Here is a 19,406-nt window from a genome sequence, read left to right as displayed (position 1 = left end):
TTTAAATATTTCTTCTATATGCCAAAGACTCCTAAATTTGTATCACCTCAGACTTCTTTCTTGAACTCTAAACTTGCATATTCACTTGCCTAGTTGACGTCTCCACTTGTGTATCTAATACACATTTCAAACTTAACATTTAAAAAAATTGAATTTCAATTTTCCCTCCACAATTTGCTTATTCTGCAGCCTTCTCATTCCCAGTTGGTGGAAATTCAGTTCTTTGGGCAGCTTGAGCCAAAATCCTGAGTCTTTTTTTTTCTTTTTAGTATTTCTAAAGGGTCTTTTTATTTTTAAAAATATTTATTTATGTGATTGCACTGGGTCTTAGTTGCGGCATGCGGGCTGTTTGTTACAGTGCATGGGCTTCTCTGCAGTTGTGACGCTCAGGCTCTAGAGTGCGTGGACTCAGTAGTTGTGGCATGCAAGCTCTCTAGTTGTGGCACATGGGCTTCAGAGTTCATGGGCTCAGTAATTGTGGTGTGCAGGCTCTCTAGTTTTGGTACATGGGCTCAGTAGTTGCAGCCCATGGGCTCAGTAGTTGCAGTGCAGGGGTTTAGTTGACCCGCAGCATGTGGGATCTTAGTTCCCCCACCGGGGATCAAATCCGTGTTCCCTGCATTGGAAGGCGGATTCTTAACCACTGGACCACCAGGGAAGTCCCTGCTTTTGTTTATAATAGTTTCATTGAGATATAATTGTCATACAATACTGTAAACTGCAGTCATTTAAAATGCACAACTTGATAAGGTTTGGTATATGAATACAACCATGAAACCATCACCACAATCAAGATATAGAACACATGCACCAATCCCAAAAGTTTCCTCCTGGCCTCTTGGTAATTCTCTCCATCCCATCTTTTCCATGTCCCTGGCAATCACTGGTATGTTTTCTGTCACTGTAGATTTGTTTGAATGTCCTACAGTTTTATTAAAATGAAATCACATACTCTATTTTTACAAGGGTGGGGCGAGGGTTGGCTTCTTTCACTAGGCATAATTATTTTGAGATTCATGCATATTGTTGCATGTATCATTATTTTACTCCTTTTTGTTGCTCAGTAGTATTCAGTTGTATAGATATACCACTGTTTGTTTATCCATTCACTTGTTGAATGCTTGGATTATTTCCAGTTTTGGGCTATTACAAATAAAGCTGCTTTGAACATTCATGTGTAAGTCTTTGTTTGGACATATACCTTCCTTTCTCTTGGGTAAGTATCTAGAAATGAAATGGCTAAATCATTTGGTAGATATATATTTACCTTTTTGAAAAACCACCAAACGTTTTCCCAGAGTGATTGCATCATTTGATATTCGCGCTAGCACTGTATGAGTTTATCTACATCCTCGCCAATATTTGTTATTGTTAGTCTTTTAAAGTTTAGTTGTTCTAGTAGGTTTGTTATGGTATCTTACTGTGGTTTTAATTTGCATTTCTCTAATAACTAATGATGTTGGAGATCTTTTCAAGCACTATTTGCCATCCATATATTTTCTTTGGTGAAGTGTCTCTTCAAGTGTTTGCCCAATTTTTAAATTGGATTGTTTTCTTTTTATTGGGTTTTGAGAATTTTTTTAACATATTCTGGACATAAGTTCTTTTCCAGATATATACTTCGCAAATATTTTCTCCCAGTCTGTGGCTTGTCTTTTCATTCTCTTAACAGAGTCTTTTGAAGAATAGATGGTTTTTAATTTTGATGAAGTACTTAATTTTTTACTTTATATATCATGCTTCTACTGTCATATCCAGAAACTTTTGCTTCACCTGAGGTTACAAAGATTTTCTCCCATTTAAGTTTCATAGTTTTTAGTTTCTTTTCAAGTCTGATGAGTTTTGAAGATTTTGAGTTAATGTTCATGTATGGCGTGAGGGATAGGTTGAAGTTCATTTTTTTTTGCATATGGATAATCAGTTGTTCCAGCACCATTTGTTGAAAAGACTATCCTTTCTTCACGGAATTGACTTTGCACCATCATAAAACTTGTCTGTTGTCATTTTTATATAATATGTAATATATAATAATGTGCATCTAGTCTGGACTCTATTTTGTTCCATTGATCTATTGTATATCTTTATGCCAGTACCACACTATTTGGATTCTTGTGGCTTTATCATAAATCTTTTTCAAAGTTGTTTTGGTGATTCTGGGTTCTTTGTATTTCTATATGATATTTATAATCACCTTGTCAATTTCTATTAAAAAAAAGTAGCCTGTTGGGGTTTTGATTGGGATTGCATCAACTCTATACATCAATTTGGGGAGAACTGACATCTTAATATTGAATCTTCTGACCCATGAACATGGTATAACTTTAGTTTTTTTAAGGTCTGTTAATTTCTCTCAGCTGTGTCATGGTTTTTAGTGTACAAATATTTCATATTTTTAGTAGATTTGTCCTTAAGTATTATATATTTTTATAAATGGTATTTTAAAAAGTTTTCAGTTTCTGAGTATTCTTCATTAGTATATAGAAATAAAATGGATTTTTGTGTATAGCTCTTAAATCTAGCAATCTTACTAAATTCACTAATTAGTTTTAAAAGTTTTAGCTCCCATTAGATTTACTACATTTATGATCATGTCCTTTGTGAATACAATTTTACTTCTTCCTTTCCAATCAGTATGCCTTTATTTCTTTTTCTTACCTGATTGCACTGACTAGAACCTCTAATGCACTGTTGAAAAGAAGTGAAAATAGACACCCTTATCTTGTTCGTGATTTAAGAGAGATGCATTCAGTTCTTCACCATTAGGTATGATGTTAATACTTAATGTATAGGGAGTTTTTTTGTAGATGCCCTTAATCAAGTTGAGGAAGTTCCTTCTACCTTAGTTTGTAGAGTGTTTTTATTAGGAGTGGATTTTGGATTTTGTCAAATGCTTTTTTTGTGTCTTAAGGTGGAAGATGAGGGATTTATTTGAGGTCTTTCTTCTTTTTTAATATAGGTTTTCAGTATATAAATTTCCTGCAACTACTGCTTTTATGGTATCCTACAAATTTTGATATGTCTGCTCAATTTCATTAATTTCAAAATATTTTCTACTTCCCTTTTGATTCTTTCTTTGACCTATAGGTACTTACAAGTTGTTATTTCATTTCCACTTATTGGGGGATTTTTCTAAACATCGTTCTGTTACTGATTTCTATGTTAATTCCATTGTGTTCAGAAAACATTCTTTATATGACTTAAATCCTATCAAATTAATTGATGTTTGTTTTATGGCCTACAGTATGGTCTGTCTTGTAAATGTTCCATGTACACTTGAAAAGAATTTGTCCTCTGCTGCTGTTGGTTCGAGTGGTCTATACATGTCTGTTAGGTCAAATTGATTTATAGTGTTGTTCACGTCTTCTGTATTTAAAAAAAATTTCCGTCTACTTGTTCTATCAGTTATTGACAGAAGGGAATTACAGTTTCCAACTATTATAGATCTATTTTTTCTTGCAGTTCTATCAGTTTTCACTTCATATATTTAAAGCTCTGTTTTGGGGGGAATAAATACTGAGGATTGTTATTGCTTCTTGACTAATGAACAATTTTGTTACTGAGAAATGACTTTCCTTCTTCCTGATAGTATTTTTTGCTCTGAAATCTACTTCATCAGATGTTAAAACAGCCATTCCAGTTTTATTTTGACTGTTGTTAGCATGGTATATCTTTTTCCCTTTTCCATTTTTAAATTTTTTACTAATTTATATTTTTATATTTAAAGTGTTTTTCTTATAGACAGCATACAATTGGGTCTTTCCTTTTTATCTAACATGAAAGTCTCTACCTTTTAATTGGGATGGTTAGACCTTTTACCTTCAATGTGATTTATTGATATGGTTCAGTTTAAGTCTGTCATCTTGCAATTTGTTTTCTATCTTTCCTATCTGTGTTTTCTCCTTTTCCACTTTTACTGCCTTTTTTTGGATTGAATTTTTTTTAATGATACCATTTTATCTTTTTCTTTCTTCATTAGCTATAAGTTTTTGTTTTGTTCTTTTAAGAGTTTCAGGTTTTATAGTGTATATCTTTAACTTAAAATAGTCTGCTTTAAGGTGATAATGTATATAACACTTAGAGTTTAGCATAAGAACCATAAAATATTATACTTCCCTTTCCCCTTGTCTTTCCTTTGTGCTGTTGTCATACATTCTGCTTTTGCATATATTGTAAAACCTATAGTATATTGTTATAATTTTTGTTGAAATAGTAAGTTATCTTTTAAAGATATTTAAACAGTAAGATAACATCTTTTATATTTACCCATCTAGTTACCCTTTGTGGTGCCTTTTAATTCAATCTGATGATATTTTCCTTCTGCTTGAAGGACTTGTTTTAAATATCTTTAGCGTGAGTCTGCTGCTGATGAATTTTTTTTGCTTTTGTTTGTCTGAAAATGTCTTTGTTTCATATTTTTTTAACACTTGATTTTTTAGAGCAATGTTAGGTTTAAAACAAAATTGAGAGGGAGGTACAGAGATTTCCCACATGCCCCTGCCCCCACGCATGCATAGCCTCCCCCATTATCAACATCACTGGAAGTTTGTACCCCTTGACCACTATCTCCCCATTTCCCCCACCCCCTCATCCCCTGATAACCACAAATCTATGCTTCTATGAGTTCAACTTTTTTAGATTCCACATAAAGTGATATAATGACATTGAGATTTCTTTTACCAAGGGTGAACCTACATTGGCACATCATAATTACAAAAAGTCCATAGTTTATTTTAGGGTTCAATTGTGGTGGTGTATATTCTGTGGGTTTGGACAGATGTATAAATAATCACTGAGTAGCCTTCATTATATTATCAGAGTATTTTCACTGCTCTACATTCTTTGTGCTCTTCCTGTTCATTTTCTCAGCCCCCCGACCCCTGGCAACCACTGATCTTTTTATTGTTTCCATAGTTTTGTCTTTTCCAGAATGTCATATAGTTGGGATCATAGAATATGTGGCCTTTTCAGATTGGCTTCTTTCATTTAGTAATATGCGCTTAAGTTTCCTCCATGTCTTTTCATGGCTTGATAGCTTATTTCTTTTCAGCACTGGATAATATTCCATTGTCTGGATGTACCACAGTTTATTTATCCATTCAACAACTGAAGGAAATCTTGGTTGCTTCCGAGTTTTGGCAGTTATGAATAAAGCTGCTTTAAACATTTATGTGCAGGTTTTTATGTGGACATAAGTTTTCAGCTCCTTTGAGTAAATACAAGGAGTATTATTACTGAATTGTATGGTAAGAGTATGTTTAGTTTTGTAAGAAATTGCCAGATAGTCTTTCAAATTACCATTTTGCATTCCCACCAGCACTGCGAGTGTCTGTTGCTCCACATCCTCTGTAGCATTTGGTGTTGTCAGTGTTCTGGATTTGGGCCATTCATATAGATGTGTAGTAATATCTCATTGTTATTTTAATTTGTGTTTCCCTGATGACATATGATGTGGAACATCTTTTCATATGATTATTTGCTATTTTCAGTGAGGTATCTGTTAAGGTCTTTGGTCCAATTTTTAATTGGGTTTTTTCTTATTGTTGAGTTTTAAGAGTTCTTTGTGTGTGTGTGTGTGTGTGTGTGTGTGTGTATTACTTTCAGAAAAATCAAAAGGTAGTAGTCTTTTGAGAGTAAATAATATGAATATAGATTGTTTGGGAATTAAGGAAGAAATATCATGGTCTGATAATCTTCATTTTAGCTTTCAGTTCTGTATTTAAGCTGCTTATTTGTGAGTGGTTATTAACCTCTTAAAATTAAATAAATGTATTGAATGTTTAGTGAAAAAATTCTATTATGTAATAATTGATGTCTTAAAATCTTGTTTTCCTAGCAACAAAATTAGACAATAATTTGCATTGCTTGTGTGCAAAAGCTAACAAATTGTATTCAACCTATAGGTTCTCAGGTTCTAGATTACAGCTTTCATACCATACTTAAATACACAGATATAAACATAGCTGACATATTCTACGTCTCTGCGTGGCTTACTTGAAAAACAGAAACAGTTGCTTAATTGGATGACTATCAAAATGGTCAACACAGATTGATGGGCTTGAGTGCAATAGACAGTGGGTATGCAGGTGGTAGTGTCTGTACCATTTGACATGAGATGGCTGAGTCTTTAAAATGTTTTTAGTGGAATGGCTTTGGTGGTGTTGCCGTAAAGGGCATCCATCCAACCTCAGGTGCTGTGCAGATGGCAAAGCCACGCTAATGTAGAAAAATGAGAAACAAGTGACTATTTAATGTACAGGAATGCATGATCTGCGTCACAAATACATGATGGTATTACATGCAGGAAACCTAGCCAGATGGCTGTACAAAGCACATGACTCCTTGAGAGAATTAAGTACAGGCAATTTGCTCAGATTTTCTGCAGGCCTGCTGCAGATTATATTAGGGTAGGGAGCATAAGAGATTTAAGTGCTTTATTTATTGAAAGTGTTTAGATGAAGTTGGCAATTATTTAAGCATAATCTGATCTCCATAAGTAATTAAATTGTCTCTTTGTGGAAAAAAAAAAAAGGAGGGAGGGTAGTTGGCTTTAAAATAAAAGAATGTAAGGAGTAAGATTGGCTGGTGAACCTGTGGAAAATGCAACTGTCTTTTGGCCCATATTTTTCCACTAGGCAAAAGCTTAAAAATATTTTTAGACTAGTGTGATAAAAGTATTTCTTTTTCTATATAGGTTTTAATGAGTCCAAATGGCAATGACATGGAAATTTTAATGTGGAAAGAGTTAATGTGTTGAGTGCTGTGTTAAACGGGGCCATTTTCACTGGTAAAATATTACATTTTTGTTTTTCAGCTTAAAGAAAGTGGTTATTGTACAGGTCATGAACCAGATTCCCTGGAATTCAGCACTGTGGGAGGATGGGTATCTACTCGGGCATCAGGCATGAAGAAGAATATCTATGGCAATATTGAGGACTTGGTAAATTTTTTTCTATTTATTATATAATAATTAGTCTATGGAGATTATTATAAAGTTGTTAAGCCTTTAAAAATTGAGTTGGAGAGTCCCCCACAAAAGTATACCCTTTTTGATTATAGTAACGTTGACTATGTGTAATACAAACAGTTAAAAGGTACAACTGTGGTCATTATTTAAGAGTGCTTCTTTTTGAGTAACTAATATTTAAGTTTTGTAGATGTCTCAGTATCTGACTTATAAATGTATCTAAATATTAGTTTGCAAGCCTTGGAGCCTTGGTCTTCAACTCTACCACTATTTTAGTCTATTTACTTAGGTGATCTTGTCATTACTACTGTTTTGCCTTATGAGATTTTATATTTATTTTTCTGAAAAAAATTTTCTGTATAGAATTAAAGAGCCCAATTAAAAATGTTCTAGTTAATGTAATGTTTTATGTGCACATCATTTTGTTTTAGCTGATCTGGTGTCATTGCTCTTGAGAGTTAGTTAGGCATCCTGGCTAGGAATTAGGTATCATTTGTTCCATATGTAGCTTTTCCAGTGATTAATTGTGTGACCTTGTGCAAATTGGTTTACCTTTCTAAACTTCAATTTCCTACTATATAAAATAGAATAATGTTATTTGTTGCATAGAATTATTATAAGGAATAAAGGACATAAAATGAAAACTCTTAGCGGAATCACTGGTATGTAATAGGTACTTCATACATGTTAGTTCCCTTTATCATCAATATTTTGATAACAATTTAAAAGAATAATTTATAAGACTATTAAAGTGGTATTCCTAACATTATTCCTAGAGCTATTTAGGTTTGTTTTTCAAATCTAGCATTTCAACATTTTCATCAATGTCTTCATTGATAGAAATATCAAATTGTTGATGAAATATATTGTTTTTTTATAGTTAACACCCAACAATTTAAGACTTTAAGTGTCTATATTATGAACACTTTTTAAATGTTTGCATTATCTTTTTTTTAATTGAAGATATTTTAGAAATCACATTTTTCTTTTTGCAATTAAGATAACATAAATTCAGTTTCAGAAAAGAGAATTTGATCCTTTTACTATTGGATTATTAAAAGCTTTATCAGAGTTAAGCATATTTGATAGACTACCACATTTAGTACTGCTAAAGCATGTAATTTATTTTAATCCTTTTGGGGGTTATTTAAGGGCCACAGATTATAAGTATACATTTTAATGTACTTATTTGCATGTTTATATCTAGTCTTTAATATAAAAAAGCATCATACTGTGTTTAATCTGCTCTTTAAACTGTTATCAATCTATTAACATGTCAATGAGCATAGGTTTGCACCATTATTTTTTAAAAATGCATATAATTCTCTTTTATTGATAATTTGTGATTTAGTAATTCCCTATTAAAGAATATTTTTATTTCAAAATTATAGAAATAGATAAAGGGAAAATAGATAAAGGGAAAAATATCTTCTGTAGTAATTTTTTAGCATACTTCTTTGATCATTTTCTTTGGGTAAGTTCCTAGCTTGGATTGTTAGGTCAAGCATGTTTTTAGGTCCTTGGACCCTTACAGCCAAATTGCTCTATAAAAATTTTGTGCCAGTTGACATTCTTACTAGCACTATGAGAATCTTTATTTTACTGGACCTTTTATTTATATTTTTTTCCTAAAATTTTATATTTATTTGTTAGTGAATATAATCTTTTAAAATGTCCTCATTAGCAATTTTTATCTTTTTATTTTGTGAATTCTTTATTTATGTCCTCTGCTCATTTCCTTCAACAATAGACTATTTTTATTTATCTGTCAAAAAATTATTCTGAAAATACGTTGGGTTTTTACCTAACCATTTCTGAGTCGGATCTGAGGAATTTTTTTGATTGACCCTCTCCCTACAATGTACTTAATTTCTCACATGTGTGAGACATATCTCACAGATATCTTTCTTCTTCTTTTTAACTCAGTCACCACATCTCTCTCTTCATCCCAATTTTGATGTGATCAAAATTAATACTTCATTCTTTTCACTCTTTTCTACTGAGTGGGCAAAGTAGATAAGTTGAAGGTGGGGATAAGGCAAGAATAATTTTTTTCTTAGAATTCTAAGCATCTAGAATAGTGCCTAACATGAATAATAGTGCTTCATAAATATTGTTAAATAAATGAAAAAATGAACCTATTAAAATGTGATCATTGCATATTTTTTCCATCCTTTAGTTCTTTACCACATGGACAGCCCTAGACTAGCTTTGGTTTAAAGAAATGTGTTTTTCAGTTTTTAAGATGATGAATATACCTAGGCCAATAACAATCTTAGAATAATTTTTCCCTGTTTTAAAGTTACATACAATTTATTTTTAGTCTAAGAACTACTAAAAGATATTAGAATTCTGAAGGGAATCACCATTTATCACTTAAACCAATATTTTAAAAATAGTGTTTTATATAAATATATATGGGTGTGTGTATCCACACACACAACATTCACTGACAGATATCTAGAATTTACATCATGCATTGTATTAAACAGGTGGTTCATATAAAAATGGTAACACCTAGAGGTATAATAGAAAAAAGCTGTCAAGGACCTCGAATGTCAACAGGCCCTGATATCCATCACTTCATCATGGGATCTGAAGGTAAATATAACTGCAAACTTATTATGAGAAAATACAGGTTAGTGATTCAGTTTTGTGAAAATCTGTGATGTTGTGATATCAGATTTTTGAAAGAAAGACATATTTTATATATTTAATTTTTTTTTAAGTTTTATGACTTTAATTTAGTACTTCATAAAGTTTTTATTATAAGAACATCTTATTAAACTTTCTCTTGAATTTTGCTTTTTTATGTTTTTAGAGCCAGCTTAGTCCTTTTGGTGTTATTTTGTTTTTCTTTTAGAGTTTTTAATCAATTTCAGGAAGAGTAGCTGTTAGGGTTTAAAATGGTTTGCTTTTACATTTATTGGTATGGTATTTTCTAATCTCTGAATTATCAGGAGGAAAGGACTAATAAAGTATTATCTTATTGCCTTGTCTTTCTATAATTATATCTTTTGTTATTTGCTAGTTGGTTTTTGAAGAAGTGGAATTTAAAATTCTGTTGATTCACATATCTTTGAAAACTTACATTGGTCTTTTATTTTTTCACTACTTGAGTCATCTCCTTTGCTTGGTTACTTAATGCTGGGTAGATTAGAATGTAGTTCTTCATCTTATGCAAAACATTTAATTTCTGTACCTATGAGGGGGAAAAAAACACTAACCTTCCTTCTAGTTTGCAAACTAACTATTATGTAGGCACTGTGAATTTTATGGATAAGGTGAAGGTGGGCATATTTTTCAATTCTTAGCATGGTAGAGAGGGATAGTTATCCCTTAAATTCAGAGAAATGAAAGTGTTTCCAAGTTACCAGAGGAACTCACTACTAAGTCAGAAGGTGGTGCAATCTGTCAAAAGATTTTCACAACATCTAGCTATATTCATGGATAAAAGTGCATTTATGATAAACTAGGATGTTAGGGCATAAATTCTAACTTTTGATGGTAACATCAAGGAAAAAATAAATTATGTGTCTTAGTGATGTACTAGAGGTCAACTCTTAAATTGATGACCAGTGGTATAGCTTAGATATTTTTCATGATAATTAGTGACAAACCTCTGTCAAGGTGTTTCACCAATTTACTCTCATTCCTTTTCTGATCAGTGTACTCTTCTGTGGAAAAACAGAACCACACTTTTAATGAGAAAAATAAAATATTAAATTCCTTTAAAATAATATAGTTCTCTAAAAAATATTATTTTGGAACTTCTTGTATTAATGCATCATCCAAGAGTTAACTGAAAGAATATAACTTTTTCCAGTCAAATGTCAAATTGAATAACAAATAGGTATTAAAACTGATAATTATTAATTTTACTATTGGTATATACATAGTTGGAGTCAACTCTGTAAATTATCTTTTCAAGTAGCTACATCAAACATTTTTTTTCTCCCATCAATTAGCGTTTAAAAAATTCTGGTTACTGTACTGTGGTGGCACACCCAAGGACACAGGTAATAATTGACCATTAAAATTGAATAAGATAAATTCTATGATAGAAGTAAATGAAGGAGAAATACAGACAAAAGTCATGTTGATGGGTGCTTAGGAAGACTTCCGCAGAGGGGTTGTGCCTAAAGAGGTCCTTCAAGGATGATAATGAGAAAATAATTCTAGGCAGAGTTGAGAGAATAAGGTGGGGAGGGAGTTGCCCTACACAGAGAACTAACTGCATGTGAACAGGCTTAAAAGTGAGAAAGAGCTGTGTCTGCCTCGTGAAGGTGCCAGTTTTTCAGTGTGACTGGAACTTAAGATTTAATTGTAGAGTGGAGTTGACAGCAGGTCAGGGTGTGGAGTAGTAAGTGTTACAGGATGGCTGGAGAGATAATTTGGTCTTTTATCCCTTTTATAATAGTTTGAACTTTATCCAAAAGACTGGACTACCTCCTTCAATAGTAAATTTTTGTACGAATTTAAGGAAGGCAAACTCATTGTTATAATAAAGTAAGCAAAGAAATACAGTTTATTAGAAACATGTACAAGGGTAAGTTACTATATTTAAATGAGATTTTATTATAAATATCCATGCAAAATGCCATACTGATTTAAGAGCATGAACCTTGAAATCTTTCAGATCTGGATTTCAATCCTGGCTTTACCACTTATATTTCTGTGACTGTGTAAATTAGGTAGTTCTCTATGCCCTATGTCCTCAGCTGTAAAATGGGGATAATAAAAGTATCTATATTCAAAAGCTTTTTGAGAGGGTCAAACGAAATTATGCTAAACAGTTTATAAGCGCGTAGTAAGTACTCAACAAATGTTAAACTGTTGTGGCTGTTTATTATTTTGGCATCAGTGATCTTTATAAGTATATTTATGGTCCCTAATCCCCATTTCTGTATGTATGCGGATATAGAGTAATCTTAATATAGTCCAGGAGACAGCATGACTGAGAGAGTAAATTTATGTGAAATCATATTCTTTTATAATATGTATTTTCTCTGCTGTTTTGAACTATCTAAATAATAACCTCCTGCCTTAAATATGAATCATAAACTTTTCCTTGAGCTTTAGAAAATACTTTCTTTTGCTATAGTTAAATCATTTGACGACAACCTTGAAAGCATCACCATTATAAAAAAACCTATTTTCCCCCATCCTGCTAAGTTCCACATGTGGTTAGCCAAGTTAAGTTTAATGTTTTTATCTTGTTTTGTGTTATGAATTTTTCATAATGATTATTTTGACAAGCAGGTTCCTCCCGTTTTAGATGTTATAGTATCATGATGAATTAATGAAAACCGTAATAAATAAAGCATTTGAAATGTTTTATATTCTTTTCCTATATGTGGAATTTACTAGTAACTTATAATGATTTGCTCTTTTATTTGAAAAATGGCTAAAAGTATGTTTTTTTTTTTTTAACTCGTTACCCACTCTTGTTTTAGCCTTTGCTCTAAAATGAAATAGATGAAAAGCTTACTATCAGTCCTTCTGTGTAGTTTTACTTCATCTTTTGGTTAAATAAAGCTCATCCGTTAGTAGATTCCTCAGGAAAGGCATATTTGTATATCCCATGAGTTCTGGAATGTTCTAAACTACTTTTCTATGACCTTGATACCTGCAGGACAGCTTGAGTGGCTTTAATATTCATGGGTCACACTTTTTTCCCTTGTTTTTTGAAAATACTATTCCACCGTTGCTTTGGTTTTATATGTTGTTTTAAAGAAATCTAATGCCAATTCTCTTGACTTTTTGCCTGGAGGCAGTGAGGATTTTTTTTCTTTATCATTAAAGTTTACTTTTACAACTGAGAGTTGATTGTTGTGGGTCATTTTGCTCTGGTCAGTGGACCCTTTCTCTGTGTATATGCTGGTCTTCTTTTATTTCTGTAAAGTTTTTCTTTGGATTGTAGAGTTAAATATTAGGGTTTTGGATTCCGTTCCCCTTGCTGTTTTGATTTTTCTTCTTCAGGGACACGAGTTATACATTTGTCTGACTTTCTTTGCTTATTTTCCATTTCATCCATGATTTCTCTTTTTTTCTCAACTTCTGTATTTTATTTTAATTCTCTTGGTTATTTTCTGGCTTTTCTTCAATGCCCTGTATTAAGTTTTCACTTGAATCTATTCTCTCTTCTCCTTTGGATACCTTGTAACCCAGCCTTCATTTTTTTTATGTTTTGTTGTTCTATTTCTTCCCTGAGTTTGGTCATCGTTTATTTCATTTTATCTTGTTTTTTGTCCATTTATGTTTTTAGTGTTTATGTTTCTAATTCAGCTATTTTTTCGTATCCCCAAATGCTTGTTTGACAGTGTTTAATTGAGTTTGAAATGCTGTGTTTACAGTTTTCTTCAGGATCATGGTTGGTTTTGTGGGGGATACTTTTCATCAGCAGAAAAGCTATTATTTCCATTTTCTGATGTTTTGCAGTAGTTTTGTATGGATTTGGTCTGCTTTTTTCTGTTCCTGTTATTACTTGGAAAGGGTTCCTAGTTTGAGAGTGTTCTGTTCTGTCACTTCTACCCTCTTTTGTGCTATTTGCTTTATAGATGGTGGTGTTTTTGGTGGGAGAAGCCATGACATGTCCTGTTTCTCTTTCATTTCTATCAGATCTTTAATTTTCCTCCTAATTTTATTCTTTCCCTCCACTGCCTTATCTCCAAGGAGTACCACACTCCTCTAATTTGATGCTTCTTTGAAGATACTTCCCTTACTTCTCCAAGGGTGTCATTTCTGGTTACTTCCATTTTCAAACCCCTCCTCATAGCCAGGGTTATGGATTACCAAGTCTTATACAGTATTTGGAGTTTATTGTTGCACTTTTGCTTTCTGGGGTTGATTTTGTCTCTGCTTACTTTAAGTCCTCTGCTACCCTCTACTCTTTCTTAGGGAGTCTTCTAAACCGCCCCCCCCCCTTACTCACTTTCTGCCCTTATAAGCTTGTAGCAGCTGGAAGGCTGTAGAAGGTCTGTTGGAGTTTTTTCTTTTTATCTCTACTTATGGGTAATTAGAAAGTCTTAGTGTTTTCTTGTCTCCTTTTAATACTAAAGTGTATGTCCTGTGTGGTTTTATTTGTTTTCCTTGTTGATTTTCATGTTTGGGGGGAGGAGGGTAGAGGGAGAGAGAAGATTCAGAATCAAATGATTACCTTTCTTCTCAGTCCTGAGGTCACCTGAACGTATATTTTCAAATTATGAAAGATTTTATTTACGTCAAGCAAATACTTGCATTTTGTATTAGCTAGTAGTTGAAGCTTTCAGTTTTCTTAAGAGCACTATATTTGAAATTATAAAACAAAATTCTAAAATTTACAGTAACATATTTTTATTGAAACAGAAAGTGAATGACATGAGCCTCTATGATGTCACATTGCCATGGAGTTGTTTACAAACAATTATATAAAGTGGATATAAAATATTGGTATAATGTGCATATAATCAAGTGATAAGTAATCTAAGTAGTTTTATATCACTCCACTGACATAAAATTCTCAGAGCAAAAGAATCAATAAATATAATAAAGCCCAACAGAAGTGAGCCTTTCAATGAAGTGAATTTAGATGTAAACATTTATGATTGGATTAATTTGAATATAAGTCTGGATGGAAGAACTGCCTAGTGCCAGACTGCATTTGGGACTTGGATGGAGTTTTCTTTTACAGTGGGGACCCCCCCCCAACCCCTAACCCCTGCTGCAGAACTCATAGCTGGATAGTTGCACAGACTAGCCTTGGTCATTTCATTAACCTTGCAACAATGCAAAGCCTCATTTTACTAATTTTTATTTTTTAACCTTACTTATAGTGTTATGGTGGGTTTTACCACTTTAGAATGCATGCTATACGTATGAGGCAATATGGGTGTACAGAAATTTAAGGCGTGGTCACTTCTTACTAGTACCTTAGAATTTGGGTGTAGAATTAGAATTTTAAGGAAAGTTTGCCAATGTTTTATACATATATATTTTTAAATAAACTTTTTGAGTAAGTAATTACATGTACAAAGTTAAAATATGTACATACATGTACAAAATTCAAAAGGTACAAAAGATGCATAGGGAAAAATCTGCCTTCTATCCCTGTCTTTTAGGCATCTCCCTTGCCCAGAGTAAACACTTTTGCTATTTATAAGCGTATATGTATGTTTTTAAAAACAGAAATGGGAGTTTACTACTCTTTGATTTATACTTAATTTTATAATGCTCACTTCAAATCATCACATTTAGAACCACTTCATTCTTTTTGGCAGCTACCTGATATTCCATTGGTATGTACTCTGTTCTGTTTAAGCAGACCCTCATTGATTGGCTTTTAAATGGTTTCTGATTTTTTCTTTGGATTATATTTAGGTTATATTATATGCAGTAATTTATAGAAATATTTTCAAATGGCTTTATTTCTGAGATGTAAAGAAATATTTCACAAAAAATCAGGAACTTGGAGTTTAATTTTATTTATTTTTTATTTTTTTTAAAGATTCTTTTTTTTTTTAATTTTTTTCAAACTTTACTTATTTAATTTTGGCTGCATTGGTTCTTCCTTGCTGCGCGTGGGCTTTCTCTAGTTACGGTGAGTGGGGGCTACTCTTCGTTGTGGTGCGCGGGCTTCTCCTTGCGGTGGCTTCTCTTGTGGTAGAGCATGGGCTCTAGGCACACAGGCTTCAGTAGTTGTGGCACATGGGCTCAGTAGTTGTGGCTTGTGGGCTCTAAAGCACAGGCTCAGTATTTGGGGAGCGCGGGCTTAGTTGCTCCGTGACACGTGGGACCTTCCCGGACCAGGGCTCGAACCCTTGTCCGCTGCCTTGGCAGGCAGATTCTTAACCACTGAGCCACCAGGGAAGTCCCTGGAGTTTAATTTTAAATAGAGAAATTTTCCTGTCTAAAAGCAAGGCTTATACTAACCTTCTTTTCACAGTTTTCCTGCTTGAGTTTATTTATTTATTTACTTTTTTATTGGAGAAAAATTGCTTTACAATGTTGTATTAGTTTCTGCTGTACAGTGAAGTGAATCAGCTATATGTATACATATATCCCCTTCCTCTTGGACCTCCCTCCCACTCCCAACCCCCAACTTTCTTTTCCTTAATGAATTTCAACCTGGTGACTTTTGAGTTTGAACAAGTATTTATTAAAGTTTTCTGTAGTCTGCGGAGAGATTAGAATAAATAGAAAAGATGATTCATGCCTTTAGGAACTATGCCTGACAAATTTCAGTTTGTTTGTAGAAACAACTTTCAGCATGAGGTGTTAATTCTAAGACTACCAGGAACTTTGAAAAATGTTGAAAAGAGTAGAAAAAATTACAAATAAGCTTAGGGATGGCGTCAGTATAGTGGCAGAAGAATTAGCAACTTTAAAAATTAAAGTGATACTACTTGTCTTGGTAAGAAAGAATAGGTGTAATAGATAATTCTGTGTTGGTGGATGAGAAGGCAGCATAGTCTGTCAGCCTTATGCCTCTTTCTGGCAAAGGTTTAGAGTTCGTTTAGACTCTTTCTGTAGCCTAAGATACCTGTTTCTAAAAATACCCCTATTTCTAAAATGTATGGCTCATAGCTCCTTGTTTAAGAAGATAATTCTGAAGTTTCCTTTGCTTTATTGAGATATAATTTACATACCATAAAATTCACCTGTTTAAAATGTATCCCTTAGAAAGGATAGTTCCTAGGGTTATTGTTTGAGATTTTTTGTGAGCTTAGGAGGGGTCCCCCCCACTGTACCCCCTACCCTAGTTTTATTGAGCAATAATTGACATACATCCCTGTATAAGTTTAAGGTGTACAGCATGATGGTTTGATTTACATATATTGTGAAATGATGACCACAATAGGTTTAGTTAACATCCATCATCTCATATAGATACAATAAAAAAAAAATGAAAAAAATTTCTTCTTGTGATGAGAACTCTGAGGATCTACTCTCTTAACAACTTTCTTGTATATCATACAGCAGCGTTAACAGTAGTCATCATGTTGTACATTACATCCCTGATACTTATTTATCTTATAACTGAAAGTTTGTACCTTTTGACCACCTTCCTGCCCCTACCCTCTGCCTTTGGTAACCACAAATCTGATGTCTATTTCTGTGAGTTTGGTGTATTTTTTTTGTTTGTTTATTTTTATTAGCTTCCACATAAAAGTGAAATAATACTTGTCTTCCTCTATCTGACTTATTTAACTTACATAATGCCTTCAAGGTCTATCCATGTTGTCACAAATGGTGGGATTTCCTCATTTTTTTATGCCTGAATAATACTGCATTGTATATATATACCACAACTTCTTTATCCATTCATTCATCGATGAACACTTTGGCTATTGTAAATAATGCTGCTATGAACGTGGGGGGGGTGCAAATATCTTTTTGAGTTAGTGTTTTTGTTTCTTTCAAATATATTCCCAGAAGTGGAATTGCTGGATCATATGGTAGTTGGATCATATGGTAGTTCATGTTTAATTTTTTTAGGAACCTTCATACTGTTTTCCGTAGTGGCTGCACCGATTTATAATCCTACCAACAGTGCACAAGGGTTCCCTTTTCTCCATATCCATGCCAGTGTTTGTTATTTCTTATCTTTTTGATAATGGCCATTCTGGAAGGTGTGAGGTGATATCTCTTTGTGGTTTCAATTTGCTTTCCCCTAGTGATGTTGAACATCTTTCCATGTACCTGTTGGCCATTTGTATTTCTTCTTTGGAAAAATGTCTATTCAGGTCCTTTGCCTGTTTTTTTAATTGAATTATTTGTTTTTTGCTATTGAGTTGTATGAGTTCTTTATATATTTTAGATATTAACTTCTTATCAGATACATAGTTTGCATATATTTTTTCCAGTTCTGTAGGTTGTCTTTTTACTTTGTTTATGGTTTCTTTTGCTGTGCAGAAAGAATCTTTTCAGTTTGATGTAGTCCCACTTATTTATTTTTTATTTTGTTGCTTGTGCTTTAGGTGTGATTTCCAAAAAATCATTACCAATACATATTTCAGGGAGCTTTTCCCCTATGTTTTTTTCTGGGAGCTTCATGGTTTCAGATCTTACATACAAGCCTTTAAACATTTGAGTTAATTTTTTTGAGTGGTGTAAGATAGGGGTCAGGTTTCATTCTTTTACATGTCAATGTCCAGTTTTCCCAGCACCATTTATTAAAGAGACTGTGTTTTCTCCTTTGAGTACTATCAGCTCCTTTGTCAAATATTATATGACTGTATACGCTTGGGTTTATTTCTGGGCTCTTAATTCTGTTCCATTGATCTGTTTGTTTTTATTCCAGTACCATACTCTTTACTATAGCTTTAGAGTATAGCTTGAAATCAGTAAGTGTGATGCCTTCTGCTTTGTTCTTCTTTCTCAGAATTTCTTTGGCTATTTGGAGTCTTTTGTGGTTCCATATAAGTTTTAGGAGTGTTTTTTTGTTTGTTTGTTTTTCTGTAAAAAATGCCATTGGAATCTTGATGGGAATTGCATTGAGTCTGTAGATGTCTTTTGGTAGTACTGACATTTTAACAATACTAATTTTTTCAACCCATGAATGAACACAGGACACCTTTCCATTTACTTGTGTCTTCTTCAATTTTTTTTTTTTTTTTTTGCGGTAGGCGGGCCTCTCACTGTTGTGGCCTCTCCCGTTGTGGAGCACAGTCTCCGGACGCGCAGGCTCAGCGGCCATGGCTCACGGGCCCAGCTGCTCTGCGGCATGTGGGATCTTCCCGGACCGGGGCACGAACCCGTGTCCCCTGCATCAGCAGGCGGACTCTCAACCACTACTCCACCAGGGAAGCCCCAATTTTTTTTTTTTTTTCCCATCAGTGTCTTAGTTTTCAGAGTAGAGATCTTTTACCTCCCTGGTTAAATTTATTCCTAAGTATTTTATTGCTTTTGATGCTCTTGTAAATGGGATTAATTTCTTTATCTCTCTCTCAGAAAATTCACTGTTAATGTATAGAAACGCTTCTGTTTTGTATGTTAATTTTGTATCCTGCAACTGTACTGAATTTGCTGATTAGTTTGAATAGTTTTTTGGTTGACTCTTTAGGGTTTTCTGTACAGTTGTTCCTCAGTATCTGCAGGGGATTGCTTCCAGAAACCCCTGCAGATAACAGAATTTGCAGATGTTTATCTCTTATATAAAATGGCATGGTATAGCCAGCCATATATAAAATCAGGTCATCTACAAATAGAGACAGTTTTACTTCTTCCTTTCCAGTTTTTATGCCTTTTATGTTTTTCTCTTGCCTGGTCGCTGTACCTAGGACTTCCAGTATCCCCAGGTTTCTACCAGGCAAACAGCTGGCCTGCAATTTTGCCTATATCTCCAATAAATTTATCTATGTCTTCCCAATTACCTTTTACCACATCCTCCACTGTTTTCAAGAGTATTCTTGAAACTTCTTGAACTTCTTCATGCTCTGTTGCAAGTAATCTTCGAAAAAAA

At 33.4% G+C, this 19,406-nt stretch overlaps 1 protein-coding gene across 1 annotated transcript in view; it reads left to right on the top strand.

Annotated features, from left to right (window-relative positions):
• The window catches only part of AGPS (alkylglycerone phosphate synthase), a 137,297-nt gene that overhangs the window by 56,462 nt on the left and 61,429 nt on the right, over positions 1 to 19,406 (top strand). The window contains exons 9-10 of the mRNA XM_060152570.1: positions 6,812 to 6,937; positions 9,457 to 9,565. Coding sequence (XP_060008553.1) covers positions 6,812 to 6,937; positions 9,457 to 9,565 — 235 coding nt within the window. The remainder of the gene's footprint in view (positions 1 to 6,811; positions 6,938 to 9,456; positions 9,566 to 19,406) is intronic.

The sequence above is a fragment of the Lagenorhynchus albirostris genome, chromosome 6 (genome assembly GCF_949774975.1).
Source record: "Lagenorhynchus albirostris chromosome 6, mLagAlb1.1, whole genome shotgun sequence".
NCBI lineage: Eukaryota > Metazoa > Chordata > Mammalia > Artiodactyla > Delphinidae > Lagenorhynchus > Lagenorhynchus albirostris.
Note: the sequence above shows the minus strand (reverse complement) of the source record. Positions and strands in the feature narration are given on the sequence as shown.